This window comes from Lithobates pipiens, unplaced genomic scaffold (genome assembly GCF_037356315.1).
Source record: "Lithobates pipiens isolate NorthernLeopardFrog02 unplaced genomic scaffold, aLitPip1_a1.2 Scaffold_13, whole genome shotgun sequence".
NCBI lineage: Eukaryota > Metazoa > Chordata > Amphibia > Anura > Ranidae > Lithobates > Lithobates pipiens.
Genome location: NW_027507718.1, coordinates 319,465,406 through 319,489,665, shown reverse-complemented (window position 1 = coordinate 319,489,665; position 24,260 = coordinate 319,465,406). Strand labels below are relative to the sequence as shown.

Genomic DNA, 24,260 nt, shown 5'->3' with positions numbered 1-24,260 from the left:
AGCCTTTCCTTTGAAGTTTTCAGACCCCTGGAGAAATGTTTACTCAATGTAAAAGACTATGGAGATGCATTCCTGGAGTTACATGTTTTGGAAAGGGGTTACTGGCTGAATATTTAGATGTAAGCTGACTATTTGTCTCCTATTTTAAAACATGTCACTGCTGGCTTTCAACTTTTAAAATAATTAGGCTTTCCTCTGTCTTCTTACACAATGTTGGATGCTCATTTCTCATCATCATCCGAACACCACTGTAACTACTCCTGTTCGCCTATAGTGGTGAAGTCAGATGGAACTCCCAGCAACTCCGCAGGGTAATTGATTAGCCAGAGTCTCTGAGTAAGATCCACATAGCTCCTAGCTATGGTCATATGCTGTATCTAGTTCCCCATGGGTATGGTGCACTTATACAGGAAAAGGCACACTTCAATTTCACCTACACTTCAAATCCTGGTGGCAATTGTTACACGGACAGAAAAACTTTACAATTTTAAATGTTTCTTCCTAAATAAAAATACAAAGTCAATTTTAAACAATCATACAGTATTTAAATATATCTTTCATAGTGGCTTAGTGCATACCACTTCCACCTAGCTGCACTAGGGCCATCAGTTCAAATCCCAACCATGGCAGTACCTGCCTGGAGTTTGCATGTTCTCGCTGAGTGAGTGAGTGAGTGTGTGGATTTCTTCCTACACTCCAAAGACATACTGGTGGATAAATTGGCTTTAGTGTGTGTACCTATGAATGTAAGCTAAAAGCCTTAGATTGTAAGCTCTTTGAGGGCAGGGACTGATGTGCATGTACAATTTACTGTATATGTAAAACGCTGTTTAAATTGATGGCACTATATAAAAAAATGAATCATTGTAATAATGTAAATCTTCTGTTGCATGGAGAGTGAGCGACTAGCTTTAGTACATAGCGCACTGGTAAAAACAGGGGATGAAAAAAAAAACATCTACAAAGTCCATAAATACAATAGTCCATAGCTAATAGAAAGCATGATATTGTGCACCAGTGGCTGCCACCCATATTGGCCACCTCTGTAGCAAAATAAAGAAGAGAACCGGGAAGTGCCACCTGCCGCCATGTTTGGACTTCCTGGCTTCTCCACATAATCTACAGCTGAAGGGATCCCAGGGCGGTGATGAGAGGCCAATGCTGCTGATATACATGATAAGCAATCCTTTACTCCATATTCATGTTCTTAATCTTTGAGAATAAAGTGTTTTTCAATACTTCACTTAGGTGGCACTTCCCTGTTCTCTTATGCCATGTACACACGATCGGACATTCGAACAACAAAATCTATGGGATTTTTTCCCCGAACGGATGTTGGCTCAAACTTGTCTTGCATAAATGCGGTCACACAATGCTGTCGGAAATTCCGAACGTCAAGAATGTGGTGACATACAACGACCAGAGGAAATTGCAGCTTGATAGCCAGTGCGGCTCTTCTGCTTGATTCCGAGCATGCGTAGAACTTTGTACGTCGGAATTGTGTACACGCGATCGGAATTTCTGACAACCGATTTTGTTGTCGGAAAATTTGAGATCCAGATCTCAAATTTTGTGTCGGAAATTCCAATGGAAAATGTCTCATGGACCCTACACACAGTCAGAATTTCTGACAAAAAGCTCCCATCGAACATTTTCCGTCGGAAAATCCGACCGCGTGTATGCGGAATTATAAAAAAATAAATCATAGATTCTATTATGGAAAACTTTTATATAATATACAAATTTTTGAGATAGAAAAAGCAGGGTAGTGAAAGTTAAAATATTCTTTGGGATTAGGCAGGAAGAAAAATATGTAATTGTTATGTTTACTTACTTTGTAGAAAATTCTACAATCCTGTGGATATCTTCAACCTGACTAGAATAAGGCTCTAATCAGACCTTGAACCATGTCCGTTATAAGGCAACTTGTGTGGAATAGCAGGCAGTATACATATACATATTGCAAAAAAAAAGAGGGGGTGACCCTCATACTCATACAAGATGAAGCTCTAGGTCAGGGATCCCCAAACTACGGCCCTCCAGCTGTTGCGGAACTACGGATCCCATGAGCCATTGCAAAACTTTGACATTCACAGACATGACTAGACATGATGGGAATTGTAGTTTCTGAACAACTGGAGGGCCATAGTTTGAAGACCCCTGCTCTAGGTGCTCAGTTGAATCCAAAATGTAGATATGGAAGTAGGACATTCGCAAGAATTGTCTAGGAGCAAAAATCTCATATATATATAAAACTTTTTACATTGATATTGCAGAATTTAGATTCAGATCTATCTACTGAATTACAGCATCTTCCTTTGAGGAAAAAAAGATTATAAAGTAAAAAGCTTTTAAGTGTGCACTGTGTTCTTCCTCTATTATCTTCCATTTTACAAATACTTTCAAGGGCCCCATAATTGTTGCATTTTCTTAAATATAATCCGGAAAAAAAAAAGTATTTTCCTCTATTTTCTTAGTTTTACAGTGGAAGCTATTTCCACAAGTTTAGCCTCAAAGTAGTCCCCAAGTCTAAAATCCACTAAGGTACTTGTAACAATTTCCTCTGCCTGCATAGTTCACAGAAGAAGAGGAAAATAAAAAGTTATTAAAAAAGACATCACAGCTACCTCCTTTCATATCTAGAAAGGCCGCTCTATCAAAAGCTAAACTTGCCAAAATCTGCTACAGTCTTGTTACCTCAGGCGACAGTTCTGACCAAAGGAAAAAATTAGAGTGAAACATTTGCTTCCCCTCAGAGTCGTTTGTAAAGCTTTGTAAAGTGTCACTGACCACAGTCTTTTCACATGTCCTTAGCAAACAGAGGCTTGCTGTTCTGTACAGGCTCAGAGATTAAAGCTGTATCCTTTGGCATTTCTAAAATGGGTTTGCAAAAAAAAACAACAGTAAAACGCACTAACCACTTCAGCCCCGGAAGATTTGGCTGCTCAATGACCAGGCCATTTTTTGCGATTCAGCACAGTGTCACTTTAACTGACATTTGCGCAGTCATGCGGCGCTGTACCAAAACAAAATTGACGTCCTTTTTTTTCCACAAATAGAGCTTTCTTTTGGTGGCATCTGATCGCCTCTGTGGTTTTTATTTTTTATGCTATAAACAAAAAAAGGGCAACAATTTTGAAAAAAAACCACAATATTTTGTACTTTTTGTAATTTTTTTTTTTTAAAAAAGCTAATTTTTTTTTCTCAGTTTCGGCCGATATGTATTCTTCTACATATTTTTGGTCATTTAAATTGCAATACGCATATATTGATTGGTTTGCGCAAAAGTTATAGCGTCTACAAAATAAAGGATAGATTTATGACATTTTTATTATTCATTTTTTTTACTAGTAATGGCGGCGATCTGCGATTTTTGAATATACGCTGCGCTGGAATGGCTATGCACTGAATAATCTGTATCTTAATCTATAGTTATAGATCCACAAGAATATAATAATGTGCATAACATAGTAAACATACAACTGGTGTAAAGTGTAAGTGCAAATTATAGCAAAACAATTAATGTGCACAAAATCTGCAAACACACAACTAAATATAAAGTGCACAAGTGCCAATAAAACTCTGTGAGGTTATATGGACCCCTTAGCCCCTGTACACACGGTCGGACATTCCGACAACAAAATCCGTCGGATTTTGTCCAAAACTGGTGTTGCATACACACGGTCAGACAAAGTTGTCGGAAAATCCTATCGTTCGTAACGGGATGACATTAATTTGTTACGACGGGACTACGTTCAGGCTAGTAGCCAATAGCTTTGGCCTAGGAATTTGATCTGCACATGCGTTGTCCGATCGGAATTCTCTACAAACGATCGGACAAAGTCCGATCGGATCATGTTGTCGGAAAATTTTATAGCCCAGCTCTAAAACTTTGTCGGTCAGATATTCCAATGGAAACAGTCCGATGGAGCCCACACACGGTTGGATTATCCGACAACACGGTCCGATCGGACATTTTCCGTCTGAATATCCGACCGTGTGTACAAGGGCTTAGAGTTACAAGGTGGCATGCACAATAACACACCAGGAAATAAAATATCAATAATAATAATAATAATATTAGATGAAAAAAGTGCTAAATGCATACATATGTGATAGCAAGCACGAAGAAATAATAAACGTATAAAAAGGTGCAAGTGCATAAATCATACAAGTGTCTCTATATTATTAAAAAACAGTTCTTTGTGGCAGCCTGTCTTAGGCTGTGATAAGAAACACAAAATATTGATTGATGTGAGACTAGATGCAGGTGACGTGATCTCCAGTGATCATACTATTGACATGCTTGTTACATCCAACCGTGGCTCTGAATCATGCATAGGTGAAATCTGGAAACTCCTTATGGTAATAAGCTCACCTCAGAGCGTCTGACCAGCTTTTACACTCAAAACACGCATATGAACCACTATAGGGTTCTCAGCTGTTAGCCCTTGTACACACGGTCGGAGATTCCGACAACCAAATCCGTCTGATTTTGTCCGTCGGATCTTGTCCGAAACTGTTGCATACACACGGTCGGACAAAGTTGTCGAAAAATCCGATCTTTCAGAACGTGATGACGTAATTTCGTTACGATGGGACTATGTTCAGGCTAGTAGCCAATAGCTTTGATGTAGGAATTTGATCTGAGCATGCGTGGCACTTTGTCCGATCGGAATTCTCTACACATGATCGGAGTATGTCCGATCGGAGCAGTTTGTCGGAAAATATTTCCAGCAAGTTGGAAAATTTGGTCCGACGGAAACAGTCCGATGCAGACCACACACAGTCGGATTATCCAACAACACGGTCCGATAGGACACATTCCGACGGATTCTCCGACCGTGTGTACAAGGGCTATCACTGGATCAGTAGTTTCTTCAATGTAATGATCTCAGAAGTACATGAAAAAAGGAAAAAAACTAATAGTGCAATACCGTTACTTTTTAAATTGAATAGACAAGTTAAAAAACATTCCCCCGCCGGGGTACTCACATGTGTAAGGCCGCGTACACACGGGCGGACTGTTCGCCCAACCTTGTCCGCTGAACAGTGTTTGGGCGGACAGTCCGCTCGTGTGTGGGCTTTCAGCGGACAGTTTCAGCGGACAGTTTGACGGACAAAGTCTTTCGGAAATTCCGAAAAACTGTCCGCTGAAACTGTGTTTGAGCGAACAGTCCGCCCGTGTGTAGGCTACTTTCGAAATGAGCAAACTGTTCCCGCTCGGAGAGAAGTCTGCTCATTTCGAGCGCGTGTGAAGGTAGGCGGGGCCCGCGACGGAGACGTCGCGGGCTCCGCCGCCTGGAATGGGCTTAAAGGGGAACCCCAACGCCGAAAAAAATCGGCGTGGGGGTTCCCCCAAAGTCCACAACAGACCCTTGTCCGAGCACGCTACCCGGCCGGCCAGGAAAGGGGGGCGAGCGAGCCCCCCCTCCTGAGCCGTACCAGGCCGCGTGCCCTCAACATGGGGTGGTGCCTTGGGGAAGGGGGGGCCGCGCGCCCCCCCCACCCCAAAGCACCTTGTCCCCATGTTGATGAGGACAAGGGCCTCTTCCCGACAACCCTGGCCGTTGGTTGTCGGGGTCTGCGGGCGGTGGGCTTATCGGAATCCGGGAGCCCCCTTTAAGAAGGGGGCCCCCGGATACCGGCCCCCCACCCTATGTGAATGAGTATGGGGTACAATGTACCCCTACCCATTCACCTGTGAAATAAAGTACAAAAAAAAACACAACACAGAGAAAAAATATGTTTATGTTTTTTTTTGTACTTTATTTCACAGGTGAATGGGTAGGGGTACATTGTACCCCATACTCATTCACATAGGGTGGGGGGCCGGTATCCGGGGGCCCCCTTCTTAAAGGGGGCTCCCGGATTCCGATAAGCCCCCCGCCCGCAGACCCCGACAACCAACGGCCAGGGTTGTCGGGAAGAGGCCCTTGTCCTCATCAACATGGGGACAAGGTGCTTTGGGGTGGGGGGCCGCGCGGCCCCCCCTTCCCCAAGGCACCCCCCCATGTTGAGGGCACGCGGCCTGGTACGGCTCAGGAGGGGGGGCTCGCTCGCCCCCCTTTCCTGGCCGGCCGGGTAGCGTGCTCGGACAAGGGTCTGTTGTGGACTTTGGGGGAACCCCCACGCCGATTTTTTTCGGCGTTGGGGCTCCCCTTTAAGTCCATTCCAGGCGGCGGAGCCCGCGACGTCTCCCTCGCGGGCCCCGCCTACCTGTACACGCGCTCAAAATGGGTGGATTTGCCTCCGCCTTACGTGGGCGAGTCCGTTCATTTCAAAAGTTGAGCGAACTGTTTGTCAAACAGTTCGCTGAAACAGTCCGCTCAAAAAGTGCCGTGTGTGGCCATGTCCGTCCATGCTAATTTTGAGCGGACTGTTTGCCTAAACTGTTTGACAAACAAAGTTGGGCGAACAGTCCGCCCGTGTGTACGCGGCCTTAGGTGCGTCAGTGCACTGTACTTCATAAGGCTCAATAAAATACTGTAAACAGTGTAGATATGGTTTGTATCTCCTCTAGGCAGGTGTACTGTCTCTTACTCCGTCCTGGCCCCTCCCCTACATGTGTCAATACTCAGGGTGTGGTGTATCTTCCTCCTGTATGCACATATATCCACATATGTATGCACCTGTATCCACATATGTATGCATTTGGCAAATTTTTCATCTATTATTATTATTATTATTATTGATATTTTATTTCCTGGTGTGTTATTTTGCATGGCACCTTGTAACTCTAAGGTATGGATCTCCAAACTATGACCCTCTAGCTGTTGTGGAACTACACATCCCATGAGGCATTGTAAGACTCTAACATTCACAAACATGACTAGGCATGATGGGAATTGTAGTTCTTGAACAACTGAAGGGCCATAGTTTGGAGACCCCTGCTCTAAGGGGTACATATAACCTCACAGAGTTTTATTGGCACTTGTGACTTTATATTTAGTTGTGCGTTTTAGTTGTGTGTTTACAGATTTTGTGCACATTATTTATTTGCTATATTTTGCACTTGCACTTTACACCAATTGTATGTTTACAATTTTATGCACATTATTATATTCTTGTGGATCTATAACTATAGATTAAGATACAGATTATTCAGTGCATAGCCATTCCAGCGCAGCGTATATTCAATATTGGTTTTAATGTGCACAAACGAGACGTATGAGACGTGTTTAATTTTTGCAGCTTGTTAGTGGCAGATAGATAGGTGGTTCTTTAAGGCTCACAGGATTTTGTTGTTTTGTGATCTGCGATTTTTATCAGGACTGCGACATTATGGCGGACACTTTTGACACATTTTTTAAACCTCTGACAATTTATACAGCGATCAGTGCTATAAAAAATTCACTGATTACTGTGTAAATATCACTATCAGGAAAGGGGTTAACCCCAGGGGGCGATCAAGGGGTTAACTGTGTTCCCTATGTGTGTTTTTTCTAACTGTGGGGGATGGAACTGTCTATGAGGAGAAAGAGATCGGTGTTCATACATAGTATGACCACATGATCTGTCTCCTCTCCCCTGAAAAAACTGGGATCCCAGTTCTTGCTCTGTCACAAGTGAACGCGTCAGGGTCAGGCAGACACTGTGGGCAGGGGTGTGTGCGCCCCTAGTGGCCAAAAGGCGAAGCAACGTAAGGTAATGTTGTTTCACCCAGCTGTACCATTCTGCCACAGTGAAACTGCAGCAGCTGGTCGGCAAGCAGTTAATGGACTAGTCCACCCAAAACTGATTTTTTAGTTGAAAACAGATAACAGCAAGCTGAATCAAATTCAGTTTGTTTGAAAGCATACACTCTTACAAATTTGCTCCTATATTTAATTTGTTTATCATTAACCACTTGCCTAGCACCATTATCTAAAAAAACCTGATATGGTGGACATGTATTACTGCATTGCCATTTATAAATACCACTACAAAAATAACCTTCAAGGAGCCAAGGTACCCATTAATGCCTGTGAACTGAATTGTTCTCTGACAGCATGATTCACAGACACTGTGTACAGAGTCTGTTGAAGTGGCTCCGTGCCATGTGAGCACTGTGATTGGTTATAGAGCAGTGGTGGGTGGCCTATCCATAAAGGGCGCACAGGTGCCATCTCCCCTATCCATGCGTCCGACCCTCTGATCTACATATCAGAGCGCTGGACGATGGATTCCAATGTAGGGCGTGTGTTTTTGTTTTTTCAAGCACCCAATTATAGGCTTCAAAAAAGGGTGACATCCAACCCTGTTGTGTGATGATAGCAAATTCATTTTCCCTATTTTCACAGTTCCTCTCCACCAATCAGGAGGCAGGTCGTAAAAAATGTTTCCCAATCGGCCAAAGCTTCAGGCAATCCTATTGGATTCCTAGCACTTTGGCAGAAGAGGTGACACAAGCTTGAGGAGTGGGCACTGGGGCCGCTACTGCCTGCGCTCCAGGAGAGGACACGAGCGGGTAAGTGCTGGACCACTCGCGCAAGGGAGTGCTGCCGGGGGAGTGATGTTTGTTTGCTGCCCTCCCAAAAGAAGAACCCACCAGTCGCCACTGTTATAGAGAGACCAATAACAGTGATCACAGATGAAGACAGTCTAGTGTTCTTCTTGCCCTTAAATTGTAGGAAAGAGAGGAAAGGGGAACTAATGAGTGAATTAGTGATTCATTTGTTCCTGATCACAGCACAGATAAGTGACAGCAGCAGATTCAAGTAACCTTTTCAATTTCCCTTACCCCCTTATACAACTGATCCCAATCCTGTCTTTTCTGTGACCTAGCTTATCCTACACATCTACACAATAACCCCCTTTCTTCTCCATCCTTCCACTATACAGTATGTAAAACTGTACATTAAAGCCTAATACCAGGTTTAAATAGTTTTTTAATAGTTAATTTGGGGAGAACGGATCCTAAAAAAACAAACAAAAAAATAACAATTTCCATTACTAGTATACTGGTATATCCGCCCACTGTCAGCACTGTATAAACTACAGTATCTCACAAAAGTGAGCACACCCCTCCCATTTTTGTCAATATTTTATTCTATCTTTTCACGTGACAACACTGAAGAAATTACACTTTGCTACAATGTAAAGTAGTGAGTGTATAGCTTGTATAACACTGTAAATTTGCTGTCCTCTCAAAATAACTCAAATTTTTTTGCATACTGTGAAAGATAATGTTACACCGAGTAAATAGATACCAAACATGTCACACTTTATAATCACACGCACTCGTGGATTGACGAAAAAGTACGGTACCTAAAAATCTCAATAGGCGACGCTTTAAATATTTTTTCACGGTTACCAAGTTAGCATTACAGAGGAGGTCTAGTGCTAGAATTATTGCTCTCGCTCTGATGATCGTGGCGATACCTCACATGTGTGATTTGAACACTGTTTACATATGCGGGCGCGACTTCCGTTTGCATTTTCTTTGCTTCGCGAGCTCGCGGGGACGGCAGGCGCTTTAAAAAATTTATTTTATTTTATTTTATTTATTTTAAAATGACTAAATTGTTTTAAAAAAAAAAAAAAAAATTTGATCACTTTTATTGCTGTCACAAGGAATGTAAACATCCCTTGTGACAGTAATAGGTGGTGACAGGTACTCTTTATGGAGGGATCGGGGGTCTAAAAGACCCCCGATCCCTCCTTTACACTTCAATGTATTCAGATCGCCAAAAACGGCGATTCTGAATACCGTATATTTTTTTAAAACCGGCGCCATTGGCAGCCGAGTAAATGGGAAGTGACGTCATGACGTCGCTTCCGTGTTTACTATTAGGATACTGGAACGAAGCCGATTACGGCTTTGTTCCAGTTCCTCCCCAGCACCAGGAGGCATCGGATGTGGAATCGGTGCACCCGATCGAGTGGGAGCACCGGTAACAACGGTGGGAGGCGGCGGGAGGCGGCGGGAGGGGGGGCGTCCCCTCCCGCTCCTCCAGCATAACAGCCGAGCGGCTTTTAGCCACATCGGTTGTTATGGCTGGATAGCCAATCGCCCACCGGAAAAAAACGGTACTGGGATGATGCCTGCAGGTGCGGGCATCATCCCGGTATACCCCCCGGAAGCCGAGTACGCAGATCTGCATACGCTCGGCAGGAAGGAGTTTTTATTCCTCTTGGGCATGGAGTTCACCAGAGCTTCACAGGTTGCCACTGGAGTCCTCTTCCATTCCTCTATGACGATATCACAGAACTGGTGGATGTTAAAGACCTTGCTTTTCCCCTTTCTGTTTGAGGATGCCCCACAAATGCTCAACAGGGTTTAGGTCTAGAGACTTGCTTGGCCAGTCCATTGCCATTTCCCTCAGCTTCTTTAGGAAGGCAATGGTCATCTTGGAGGTGTGTTTGGGGTCATTTTCATGTTGGAATACTGCTGAAGGGAGGGGATCATGCTCTGCTTCGGTATTTCACAGCACATGTTGGCATTCATGGTTCCCTTAATGAACAGTAGCTCCCCAGTGCCGGCAGCACTCATGCAGCCCGGACTATGACACTCCCACCACCATGCTTGACTGTAGACAAGACGCACTTGTCTTTGTACTCCTTACCTGGTTGCCGCCACACACGCTTGACACTATCTGAGTTTGATTAATCCGTGTCCTTAGTAATCTTGTCTTCAGCAAACTGTTTGCAGGCTTTCTTGTGCATCATTTTTAGAAGAGGATTCATTATGGGATGACAGCCATGCAGACCAATTTGATGTAGTGTGCGGCATATGGGCTGAGCATTTCCCAAAGACAACCTCTGAATATGACGCTGATAACGTGCACTCAACTTCTTTGGTCCACCACCACCATGACGAAGCCTGTTCTGAGTGGAACTTGTTTTGTTAAACCTCTGTATGGCCACCATGCTGCAGCTCAGTTTCAGGGTCTTGTCTATCTTCTTATAGCCTAGGCCATCTTTATATCGAGCAACAATTCTTTTTTTCAGCTCCTCAGAGTTCTTTGCCATGAGGTGCCATGTTGAACTTCCAGTGACCAGTATGAGAGAGTCAGAGCGATAACACCAAATTTAACACACCTACTCCCCATTCACACCTGAGACCTTGTAACACTAATGAATTACATGACACCGGGGAGGGAAAATGGCTAATTGGGCCCAATTTGGACATTTTCACTTAGGGTGTACTCACTTGTTGGCAGCGGTTTAGACATTAATGGCTGTGTGTTGAGTTATTTTGAGGGGACAGCAAATTTACACTGTTATACAAGCTGTACACTCACTACTTTACATTGTTGCAAAGTATCATTTCTTCAGTGTTGTCACGTGAAAATATATAATAAAATATTTACAAAAATGTAAGGGGTGTACTCACTTTTGTGAGATACTTTATATGTAGCATTAGCTACATACAATATACATCGCTGTGCCCAGGCAGCAGGATGGGCGTTTCCCACCCCCTTCCCAGAACTAAATTGAATCAGGCTGGGTATTGCTCAGGCTTTCACAGGAAGCCTTATATTGTTATGAATGAATATAATGCTGCCTTCTGTTTGGCTGAGGTAGAGATCATGACATCATCCTCCCGCCTTTCCACTTCAGCCAATGGAAGCCTTGTATTCAATAATAAAATACAAAACAATCTGTGAATGGCCGAGCAGTGCTCGGCCCAACTCCGTTTTGTTCCAAGAGCAGGAAGTCCCTGTTCTGCTGCTGATACACAGCAATACAGTATATGTGCCGACAATGGGGCATATCTTAGTAATGGAAATAGTAGTTTTTAGTTGGATTGTACAAAATTAGCTACTTAAAGTGAAATTAAACTTAGACTTGGAATTCGACTTTTTAACCCTTTCACCTCCTCCTCTCTCAGTGTATGACATAATGGTGCTGCTTTAATCCATTATTAATAAGCTCCATGTTTTAACCACCTCAACACCAGCATGCTTTTTCCTATCCGAAAAAAATTAACAAAAAATGAGATGACCTTAGGGTGCCTACTTCCCATAAAGGTGTACTTTTGGGGGTGTTTGCATTTTTTTTTAGCAGAAAGCAAGGGTTTCTTTTTCAACAGTTTGATCTTTTTTCATTAATATAGTAAAAAGTAAAAGTGTAAAATAAAAAGGTTATGGCGCTAAACCCTATCAGTGATGTGATAAATTAACCTATCACCAAAACCTGGTGTTTTTTTATATAAAAAGAAAAAGCTGTTGGCAATAGCGTGCAAAGATTTCCTAAAACAATTTTGTATCCTAATTGGAAAAAATATATATGTGATCAGTATGGAATCAACATTCGTGTTCCATCATAATTATAACCGAAATAGATATTAAGTTATCTTATACGTGTCAGCCTGCTATGAGTGAATACCAAAAATATGTAAACATTCATTTAGATATACAAAATGGTGAAAATGTTGTTTGTATCCAGCAATGTGCTAGTTCAGAACAAACTGTGCAAACATGTGCAAAATAAGTGCAAAAAAACAACTAGGGATCAGAACAGCCAGGGATCAGAAATATGTTCAACCAATAATCGCATGAAGACGCATCTATGTCCAATATAAGTCCAAAATTAATGTTTGGCTTAATGATACTGCCTCCTCAGATTATTGCTGTAATTGATGCGTAAAGTCAATAGGGAATATTTCATTCACTCGTGCAAACAGTGCGGGTCTTCAATTAGAAAACTTCATCCCCGGTGCGCCACTCAGTGCTATAGTATGTAAATGCTCTCACCAGAGTTAATGCCCCTTATGGGGCTGGATGGACCTTCACAATGTAAGCCACTGTGCTGCTCTCTGGCTGCTGCTGGTGCACTGGGTGAAGCTTCGCTATTCCGTCCGTATGGTCTCCAACGTTAATTATATATGAGGAAAGACATATCCATAGTGTAATACATTCTTAACCAGATCGTTCGTTTATTAATATTAAAAACTACTCACATTTGACATTAAAAGCATATGCGTATGGAAAAAACTCAGCCGTTCGTCTCTATCCGTTCAAACGAGTGCACACAACGTGGCCACGCCCTACGCATTTCGTCACTCTGACGTCGCTCCAGAGGACGTCAGAGTGACGAAACGCATAGGGCGTGGCCACGTTGTGTGCACTCGTTTGAACGGATAGAGACGAACGGCTGAGTTTTTTCCATACGCATATGCTTTTAATGTCAAATGTGAGTAGTTTTTAATATTAATAAACGAACGATCTGGTTAAGAATGTATTACACTATGGATATGTCTTTCCTCATATATAATTAACGTTGGAGACCATACGGACGGAATAGCGAAGCTTCACCCAGTGCACCAGCAGCAGCCAGAGAGCAGCACAGTGGCTTACATTGTGAAGGTCCATCCAGCCCCATAAGGGGCATTAACTCTGGTGAGAGCATTTACATACTATAGCACTGAGTGGCGCACCGGGGATGAAGTTTTCTAATTAAAGACCCGCACTGTTTGCACGAGTGAATGAAATATTCCCTATTGACTTTACGCATCAATTACAGCAATAATCTGAGGAGGCAATATCATTAAGCCAAACATTCATTTTGGACTTATATTGGACATAGATGCGTCTTCATGCGATTATTGGTTGAACATATTTCTGATCCCTGGCTGTTCTGATCCCTAGTTGTTTTTTTTGCACTTATTTTGCACATGTTTGCACAGTTTGTTCTGAACTAGCACATTGTTGGATACAAACAACATTTTCACCATTTTGTATATCTAAATGAATGTTTACATATTTTTGGTATTCACTCATAGCAGGCTGACACCTATAAGATAACTTAATATCTATTTCGGTTATAATTATGATGGAACACGAATGTTGATTCCATACTGATCACACATATATTTTTTCCAATTAGGATACAAAATTGTTTTAGGAAATCTTTGCACGCTATTGCCAACAGCTTTTTCTTTTTATATAAAAAAAACACCAGGTTTTGGTGATAGGTTAATTTATCACATCACTGATAGGGTTTAGCGCCATAACCTTTTTATTTTACACTTTTCATTTCCCTCTCCTCCCCACTAAGGAAGTGAGGGCTTCAGGCACAGGCAGCTCTAACCCAGTATATTTTCTTTTCTTCCTTCACTTTCTATTTTTTATATTTCTATCACATTGGAGATCTTGCTTTGTTTTTGGTTTCTCCATAGCGCAACTTTATTTATTTATTTATAGTAAAAAGTAAAACAACAATTAAAAGAAAACTATATCTTTCTAAAACAACAACAACAACAAAAAAGAAACATAAAATGAATTTAGGTACAGTTTTGACCAAGTTGTCAGTCTAATTATCACAGCACTGAAAACTAGTAAATGACTTGGTGATAAAGGGATATTACAGGCTGGCACTTAAAGCAGTAGTAAAGTCTTTAAGAAAAAGTTTCCACCTGCAAGGAAATATCATGTGTTAGCATGCACTGCATACTAGCATATTATGAAAGACTTTCTAATTAATATCACTTTGTTCACATCCAGTATCCATGTGCACAAAACCTAAAAAATGCCTATAGAAACCACTCTGTTAAAATGGATTTTCAGATGAATCATATGAAACCAAATTATTCAAATGTACCACAGTGCTGCATGAGTTTCAAAGACTTCAAAATGTTAAAAATAATTGCATGAGAAGCTGTATGAAGGTTATTTCTCATGTGCCTTAGACTAAATAAATATATTTAGCTTGTATAATCCTGACAAAACAGACTCGCTTGCTCAATCAAGAGGCAGAGATAAAAAGGGTTACCACTAGACGCAATGTTAATAAACAAATTGCCAATAAAAGACCTGCTAGTACAAATTCATTCACTGAAGTACAGAAATGCACGTAAAGCTGAGCTGTAACTCATGTACTCTCTGACTAATCTCTGCAGTGCTTCAGCACTACAACCATCATTTAAGCTTGATGCAGAAAATATACACTCACCAGCCCCCTTATTACCCTGTTTCCCCTAAAATAAGACCTAGCGTGAGTGTCGGTGATGGCTGCAATATAAGCCCTACAGCCCAAATAAGCCCCACCCTCTTTCCCCGAAAATAAGCCCTACCCTGAGAATAAGACCTAGAAGGACTTTAACTAGGGCTTATTTGGGAGATAGGGCTTATATTGCAGCCATCGTCGACAATCACGCTAGGTCTTATTTTAGGGGAAACAGGGTAGGTACACCTTGCTAGTACAGGGTTTGACCCCTTTTGCCTTCAGAACTGCTTTAATTTTTAATGGCATAGATTCAACAAGGTGTTGGAAACATTCCTCAGAGATTTTGGTCCATATTGACATGGTAGCAGTTGCTGCAGGTTTGTGGGCTGCACATCCATAATGCAAATCTCCCATTCCACTACATCCCAAAGGCGCTCTATTGGATTGAGATCTGGTGACTGTGGAGGTCATTGCAATACGGATAACTCATCGTCATGTTCAAGAAACCATCCGTGAGATGATTTGAGCTTTGTGACATGGTACATGATCCTGTCCAAATAACAAAATTCTACCGTTTGCAACTTTTCGGCACAGTTCATAAAATGCCAGTGACTTCAGTGATCACCACCTTTAGCTGGAACGCCTGCTCACCTCCAAAAATTTAACCCACTACAGAGTCACACACATCTGCGACTGAATCTCTCAGGATGCCTTGGGAAAACATCTGCTCCTCCTGGTTTTGCTGGACAAGACAGACCTGCACCCAGGTTCTCAGTAGGTAGACCCCACTGTAGAGTCACACACACTTGGCGTAATATCGCTCAGGATTTGTTGGGAACACAAATCCTCATCACAGTACCCCTAGACAGCTCGGACCTCCTCCTGGGATCTCATTCAGTCATGTGTGGCCATATAAAACAAAGACAAACCGTAGTGCTCTCTGCTAATAACATTTACTACAGCCATAACTCAGGCTCAGGGATGCAAACTGCATTTCAGCTCTGAACAGGCCTAAAATTGGCAAAAACCCTGATCCCACGATCAATTGTTATAGAATTCAAATGGGCTGTACATGTCAGATTCCTACTTCTAAATGGCAAAATCCCAGGTGACATCATAAACCAAATTTGTTCAATGACATTCCCAGCAGCACATTTGATTTACTGAGGCTGAAAAAGCTGTAATTTGAAGGCAGGAATATAGCATGTGGGAAGGGGCCCTTGTCCCTCAACATAGGGACACAGTGCTTCACAGGTTGGGTGGTTTTTCTGCTCCCCTACATTGCACAGTCCCTCCCCAAATGTTGAAAGCATATGGCTTGGTATTGCACAAGAAGGCATAACTGACAAGGAATACTCTTATATAAAGAGAGAGAAGAAGGATGACCTGACTAGTCTGCTACTGACCCTCAATTTCCTACTCACAGGGTGGGGGGGTAACTGTGCTGTTTTGCTTCGCTGTAGTAGAGAGGAGGAATGTCACCAACCTGACTGCAATGCTTAGCTTGGCTTGGCTGTGTAAACTTCAGTAATGTGTGCATAAAATAAACATCCTCTGGTAAGACAGCTCCCATATATGCATTGTTACGTTGTGCTTAGCTATTTTCCTGGAGTTGAACTTTAAAGGGCAACTCAATTCATAAATAAGAAATAACTTTGATTCTGGCAAGTAAATGGCATATTCTTCATATTTAGGCCAGACAAAGTAACTACAGTATCTCACAAAAGTAAGCACCCCTCTCATATTTTTGTAAATATTTTATTATATCTTTTCATGTGACAACACTGAAGAAATGAAACTTTGCTACAATGTAAAGTAGTGAGTTGTATAACAGTGTAAATTTTATGCCCCCTCAAAATAACTCAATACACAGCCATTAATGTCTAAACCGCTGGCAACAAAAGTGAGTACACCCCTAAGTGAAAATGTCAATATTGGGCCCAATTAGCCATTTCCCTCCCTGGTGTCATGTGACTTGTTAGTGTTAAAAGGTATCAGGTGTGAATCAGGAGCAGGTGTGTTAAATTTGGTGTTATCGCTCTCACTCTCTCATACTGGTCACTGGAAGTTCAACATGGCCCCTCATGACAAAAGAGCTCTCTGAGAATCTGAAAAAAATAACTGTTGCTCTATGTAAAGATGGCCTTAGCTATAAGGAGATTGCCAAGACCTTGAAACTGAGCTGCAGCATGGTGGTCAAGACCATACTGTGGTTTAACAGGACAGAATCCACTCAGAACAGGCCTCACCATGGTTGACCAAAGAATCTGAGTGCACGTGTTCAGCGTCATATCCAGAGGTTGTCTTTGTGAAATAGAGGTATGAGTGCTGCCAGCATTGCTGCACAGGTTGAAGGGGTGGGATGTCAGTCTGCGTGCTCAGACCATCCACTGCACACTGCACACCTCCTCGAAAGATAATGCACAAGCAGATTGCTGAAGACAAGCAGACTAAGGACATGGATTACTCAAACTATGTCCTGTGTTCTGATGAGACCAACATAAACGTATTTGATTCAGATGGTGTCAAGCGTGTGTGGCGTCGACCAGGTGAGGAGTACAAACACAAGTGTGTCTTGCCTACAGTCAAGCATGGTGGTGAGAGTGTCATGGTCTGGGGCTGTATGAGTGCTGCCAGCACTTAGGAGCTACAGTTCATTGAGAAAATGAATGCCAATATGTACTGTGACATTAAAAACAAATGGAGCTGCGCTGTGGAGAAAACTTACAATTTAAGCATGTGTATATACATTAGTGAACAAACCACACATATAAATAAATTAATGTGTCATCCCCCGATACACCGTAGTGTATATAGTCCCAAAAAGTCTGTATAGTAAATTTATATTGCACAAGTTTAGAAAAAAGTCCACTCATTGAAATAAATTGTATGCGTGAGTATTATTAAACACCCAGTGACAGCTCTTCATATGATGTGCAGTATTGTGTATCCACCACCTTATAGGATGTAGGCTTACCAGATAGCCAATATTCAGAGCATATCTCCCAGTCAAGGGTGATGTAATTATCCTATTGGTATGGCTCCCCCCATTATGAAGATACTGGATCCCACGTCCTCCTATCAGGGATGATTCACTATTGTGCGGTCACTCCTGTAGTGCTGCCAAATCGGCCGCACAATATAGCATTATACAATAATGCAATATACAATAATGGATTATATCTTATCGAAAGATCTTCAACTAGCCCTCATCGACGCACAACATCCAGCTCCCCTCAAGAATCCTCCAAATCTTTCTGGCTCTCACAGACCAGCATGGCATGGCACTTAGGGGTGTACTCACTTTTGTTGCCCTCGGTTTAGACATTAATGGCTCAGTGTTGAGTTATTTTGAGGGGACAGTAAATTTACACTGTTATACAAGCTGTACACTCACTACTTTACATTGTAGCAAAGTGTCATTTCTTCAGTGTTGTCACATGAAAAGATATAATATAATTTTTACAAACATGTGAGGGGTGTATTTACTTTTGTGAGATACTGTATATACTGGACAAAATTCAAATTTTCTGACAATTTTCAATTGTTAGCACTAGGGAAGGGTGAACTTTCGCTGTTCTGCAAATAGCCGAACTGACCAAAGTGCATTGTGGTGCTGAACAGTTCATTTCAAGCCCTGATTAGCTGAAGCAGTGAAAGCTTCAGCCAATCAGGGCACAGAGCACTGTCATAGTCATTGGACACTGTTATCATGACTTTATCCAATCCTGGCTCATTTCCACCCCACAGTATAAAGGTATTCTTTCAATGGCAGCCATATTCAGTGTGATTTTGCATGGAGAGAGATAGAACAGGGCTCTGTTCAGTGCTATTAGTGTGCTATTTTGCTTCAATTGTCAGTGTAGAATATTAGTTTAGTGTCAGTCTAGGGATAGTGTGAGTGTAGTGAAGAGGACCATCATTAAGCTTTGCATAGTGTGCAGCTAGAGTAGGGACAGCTCGGATAGTCTCACTGTAGTATAGTGAGACCATGTCATTCATACATACAATAGAGTAGAGTAGGGACAGCTCAGATAGTTTCAGTGAAGTGTAGTGAGACCGTGTCAGTAATCTTTAAATTAGTGCATAGCTAGAGTAGGGACAGGTCAGATAGTGTCAGTGTAGTTATGGTTGAACACTGTCTATTTGATTGCATTACTGCCAGTTTAACTCCAGTTACTTCTGTGTGCGTTACTGCCAGTTTGTTGCGATATAGCTTTAAAATGATGTGTGTGTTACTGCCAGTTTAACAAAATATAGTTTTGTGTGTTACTGCCAGTTTAAGTCCATATAGTTCTGTATGTGTTACTGCCAGTTTAACAACATATCATTTTGTGCTTTACTGCCACTTTAATGCCACATGGTTCTCTGTGTGTTACTGCCAGTTTAACACCATATAGTTTTCTGTGTGTTACTGCCAGTTTAACACCATATAGTTTTCTGTGCGTTACTGCCAGTTTAACACCATATAGTTTTCTGTGCGTTACTGCCAGTTTAACGTCATATAGTTCTGTGTGCGTTACTGCCAGTTTAATGCCATATAGTTTTGTATACGTTACTAGCAGTTTAACGCCATATAGTTTTGTGCGTTACTGCCAGTTTAACGGCATTTACTTCTATGTGCGTTACTGCCAGTTTGACTCTATTTACTTCTGTGTGCATTACTGCCAGTTTAACGCCATATAGTTATGTGTGCATTACTGCCAGTTTAATTCCATATAGTTTCAGGCAGTCATACACAGCCAGTGCTTGGTTGGCTAAAATTCAGCAGGAAATCCACCTGCCCATAAACCGCTTGATTTGTGACATGCCCACCAGGTGGAACTCAACTTTGTCAATGCTGCAGTGGCTCTACATGCAGCAGAGGGATGTCAACGAGTACCTGTGCGAATACGGCATGACGACAGGAGCAGCTCTGCACCCCAAAGCACCTTGTCCCCATGTTAATGGGGACAAAGGCCTCTTTCCCACAAACCTGGCAGGTGGTTGTGGGGGTCTGTGGGTGGGGGGCTTATCAGAATCTTTAACAAGGGGGACCCCTATGTGAATGAGTATGGTATACATAGTACCCCTACTCATTCACAAAAAAAAGTGTAGTGTAAAAAAAAGAGAGTAGGCAATTTTTGACAACTCCTTTATGTATAAAAACAAAAACAATGTCCCCTGAAGTAAATCCATTGTCAATCCTGACACATTCTGGGTCAACAACATCACAAGGGGGTGGGGGTCAACCGGTGATGTCACCGGTAACTGCCCCTTAGTTATTTAAGCACTGTCAGATGGTGGAGGTGGCGGACGGCAAGAGCCTTCAGTGGTGTTGGTCAGATTTCTATTCTTTTTTTGGGCCGGTGGCAGCAGCTGGTGTCATGATTGATAATGGATTCACTTCAGGGGACATTGTTTTTGTTTTAATAAAGGAATTGTCAAAAAACTGCCTACTCTATTTGTTTGCACTACAACATTTTTTTGGTGAATGAGTAGAGGTACTATGTACGGGGGGGGGGGCAGGATCTGGGGACCTCCTTGCTAATGGAGGCTTCCAAATTCCAGTAAGCCCCCCACCTGCAGACCCCCACAAACACCAGCCTGAGTTGTGGGGAAGAAGCCTCTGTCTCCATCAACATGCCCCCCGTCCTAAACCATCCCCTCATCTTGAGGGCATGTGGCCTGGTATGGTTTGGGGGGGCATGCTCGCTCATTCCTCCCCTTTTCCTGCATGCTCAGATAAGATTCTGGTATGGATTTTGGGGGGACCTCACAATATATATTTTTTTTAAGTTTGGCGTGGGGTTTCCTCAAAATCCATTCCACACCCAATGGGGGATTGTGGGGGACCCCACGCCGTTCTTTTTTTCTTTTTTAACATTCAGCTGTCAACAGGAACCCAACTGACAGCTAATGACTCATCAGTTGTTAAGGACAGGTCGGCGGCTCACTCCTTAACATCCAGCTATTTTTATTAAAAAAACAAGAAAAACTCTGCAAAACGGATATAAAGACGCATCAAAAATGCAACACTTGCATTTTTGGTCCAGGTCCATTGAAGACTATTACACACAATCTGCTATGGGAAAAAAAGTCCCTAACCCTTTCCAAAAACACAACGGCTGAAAAACGCATAGATGTGAATGTGCCCCATAGGAAACCATGTTAAAAGGACTGTAGTGGGTTTCTGCAAACCCAATACACTAAAATGCACTAAAAAATATATGTGTGAGCTTAGCCTAAGACCCCTTTCGCACACACTAAGGTGGTTTTCAGGTGTTTTAGCTCTAGAAAAAGCGCATGTAAAGCACCTGAAAACCGCCTCCCGTTAATTTTAGTGTGACTTTTCACACTGGGGCGGTGCGCTTGCGGGACGTTAGGAAACGTCCTGCAAGAAGCTTTTTTGGGGCAGTTTGGGAGTGCTGTATACATCACTCCCAAAATGCCCCGCCCATTGAAATGAATGGTCAGCGCTTGTAAAAGTGCCTGAAAAGGGCTTCGAAAGCGCCGTAACACTGGCAGTTTTAACCCCTTCTTTAGACGCTAGCGGAGGTTAAAAGTGCCCCACTAGTGGCCATAAAATGCCACTTAAACATCTGTAAAGGGGCCGCTAAAATGGCCCAGTGTGAAAGGGGTCTTATCCCTTGTACACACGGTCAGACATTCCGACAACAAAATCCGTAGGATTTTGTCCGATGGATTTTGTCTGAAACTTGTGTTGCATACACACGGTCGGCAAAGTTGTCGGAAAATCCGATCGTACATAACGTGATGACATTATTTCATTATGATGGGACTACGTTCAGGCTAGTAGCCAATAGCTTTTGTCTAGGAATTTGATCTGAGCATGCGCGGAACTTTGCCCGATCGGAATTCTCTACACACAATCGGACAAAGTCCGATCGGATCATGTTGTAGGAAAGTTTTATAGCCCAGCTCTAAAACTTTGTCTGTCGGATATTCCGACGGAAACAGTCCGATGGAGCCCACACACAGTCGGATTATCCGACAACACGGTCCGATCAGACATTTTCCGTCGGAATGTCCGACCGTGTGTACAAGGGCTAAGAGTTTAGTTCCACTTTAAGTGGCTGCGTCTTTCTTCCACACCCTCAAATGTGCCCTTTTTAGGCGTGGCTTTATCTCTCCTTATACATTCCCTGCTTCTCATTGAGCCGTGCAGGTTGACTTTTTGATAGCTTGTTTGCAATGAGGAACATTTTATCAGTCCTTTGTTAGTGGGTGAATAGTATTACAGCTTTTTATTGACATGACAGTGTGCAGTTCATAAAAAAAAGGCTAAATTCTTTTAACAAGAAGTTGAATGATCTCTGACAGCACAACGTGAATATCTTGCCTTGTACAATGTTTCTCCTTTAAAAAATAAAAAATAAATAACATTATGCCTGTCTCCAAAAGTGCTCCGATACTTCACATCAATTGATATGCACACGTTCAAGGGGGTCAGAAAATTTCTATGCAGAATTAGCAATGCCAATACGATTCATGTGCTTCAGCAGTAAACTTTTGGTGAGGCTTAAACCTACAATTTATCTACTCATGTGATGGTATTAGACATGTTTCAGTAGACTGAGCCAGGTTACTGGATGGATTCCGACTGTCTGCAGCGCTCACTGCATGGTTGATTCTGTCCTTCCTAATTGCCCTAATACACATCAGTAATACATACGGTCTCTTTTCTCCCTCATTCCCTGGAGAGAAACAAGATTTCTGTCAGTTTTCTCCTGTTTCTGAAGCCAAAAGGCAAATTTTTCTACCATGCAATTTATTTCAGTAACGCTTCCTGTTCAATATGGTGAAAACACCAAGCATAAATCGTATGAAATGGCACGTCGTACGCGGCTGATTTCGCATCGACAAAAAAAAAAAAAAACTGACTTAATGAGTAGTCCTATAATCTTTACCTTCACGGTCAGTGCTACATTTCCACAGGAACTAACAGTTATTATAATTATATCTGTGTGCATCTGCTTGTAAAACTACAATACAATAAATGTATTTTACTTCAGCTTCTGCATAATGAGAAAGATGTGCTATAGAACAAAACAGGCAGAAGAAGATTTTTTTTTTTTTTTTTTTGCCGTGGAGAATGTAATGCATTTATAATCCATGCCTTGAATTTTATACACTTTACATTACAATGATTCTCTTTCTTTCTCTCACTTTTCTCTCTTTCTTTTAGCCCAGCTGCTACTGCCGTGATATCCCTAGCATTTGGACGCTATATCCTCGAGCCCTTCTTTATGCCATGTGAAATACCAGACCTCCCTATCAAATTAGTCACAGCTCTTGGAATAAGTAAGCACTAACATTAATGAAGAGAATTGTATTCATGCAAAAACAAAACAATGAGATGTAAAGTTACCAGCGTATAATATGATTTCCATGAAACTGTTGATGACGTTTTAATGATTATTAGAAATAGTCATTAAACTCCAGAAACGTTTAATTGTCAATGACTTCAAAAGTATAATATGTACCGGGGGCGGCCCGCCCATTAGGAGCACATGGGCGCTGTCCCCTCTGTCCATGCCTCCCCCTGTTTGATGAATAGAGAGATTCATGCATAGCATGAATCTATTCACGGCCGCCTATTCATACGTCCGGCCCCTTTGAGGATGTCGGGCACCTGAATTACAGCCACAAGGCCATAGGCTCTAATAGGCTTCAAAATAGGGTGAACTCGTGGCACAGGGCATTGCGCTCAGAGCCCACCCAGGTGTGTTAGAAAAGCAAAGTAATATTCACTTTTCTAACACTGAATCACCTCTCTGCCAATCAGGAAGCACAGCTCTAATACCCATTTCCCAATTGGCTGAAAGGTCAGTCAGTCTTATTGGACGCCTAGGAGGAGGGGAATGCATGGCGGAAGCCACCATGATCCACACCACAGGAGGCAGTGGAAAGCTGACAAGGCTTTGGAAAGCCATAGGGAAGTCCCCGTGGCAGTGGAAAGCTGGCGAGGCTTTGATGTCCCGATTGTCCTTGGGGGGGGGGGGGGTTGCCACCCTCCCCCAAAAGAAAAAAACACCAGCCTTCTCTGATCTGTACCATACAGCATAAGCCTTCCATCATGAATCTGGTCACGTTATTAAATACCTGGTCGATCTTGCAGTTGCCATTGGCTTCCCTCTTGCTTGTATCAACACTATCATGATCCTCTGGCTGCTGTGTTGCCACTCTCATTGTACATTCTCCCCCAGTACCCATCAGTACCCATTCACTTCCTCCTTGTCTAGCTGGAAGCCATCCCACATGACTATCTTCATCAGCCTGAGGAGTGACTCCACTCCAGCATGTGGAGTGACAGCTCCTCCCCATTACTCTGCCCCATATGTTTGGGGCTTTTGGAGCAGTTCCAGCAGGGGAGAATTCCATAGATG

General features: G+C 42.4%; 1 protein-coding gene across 1 annotated transcript in view; it reads left to right on the top strand.

Annotated features, from left to right (window-relative positions):
* Positions 1 to 24,260, top strand: part of SLC7A11 (solute carrier family 7 member 11) — a 430,028-nt gene that overhangs the window by 88,865 nt on the left and 316,903 nt on the right. Inside the window, exon 3 of the mRNA XM_077476913.1 lies at positions 23,060 to 23,175. Within this exon, the coding sequence (XP_077333039.1) occupies positions 23,060 to 23,175 (116 nt within the window). The remainder of the gene's footprint in view (positions 1 to 23,059; positions 23,176 to 24,260) is intronic.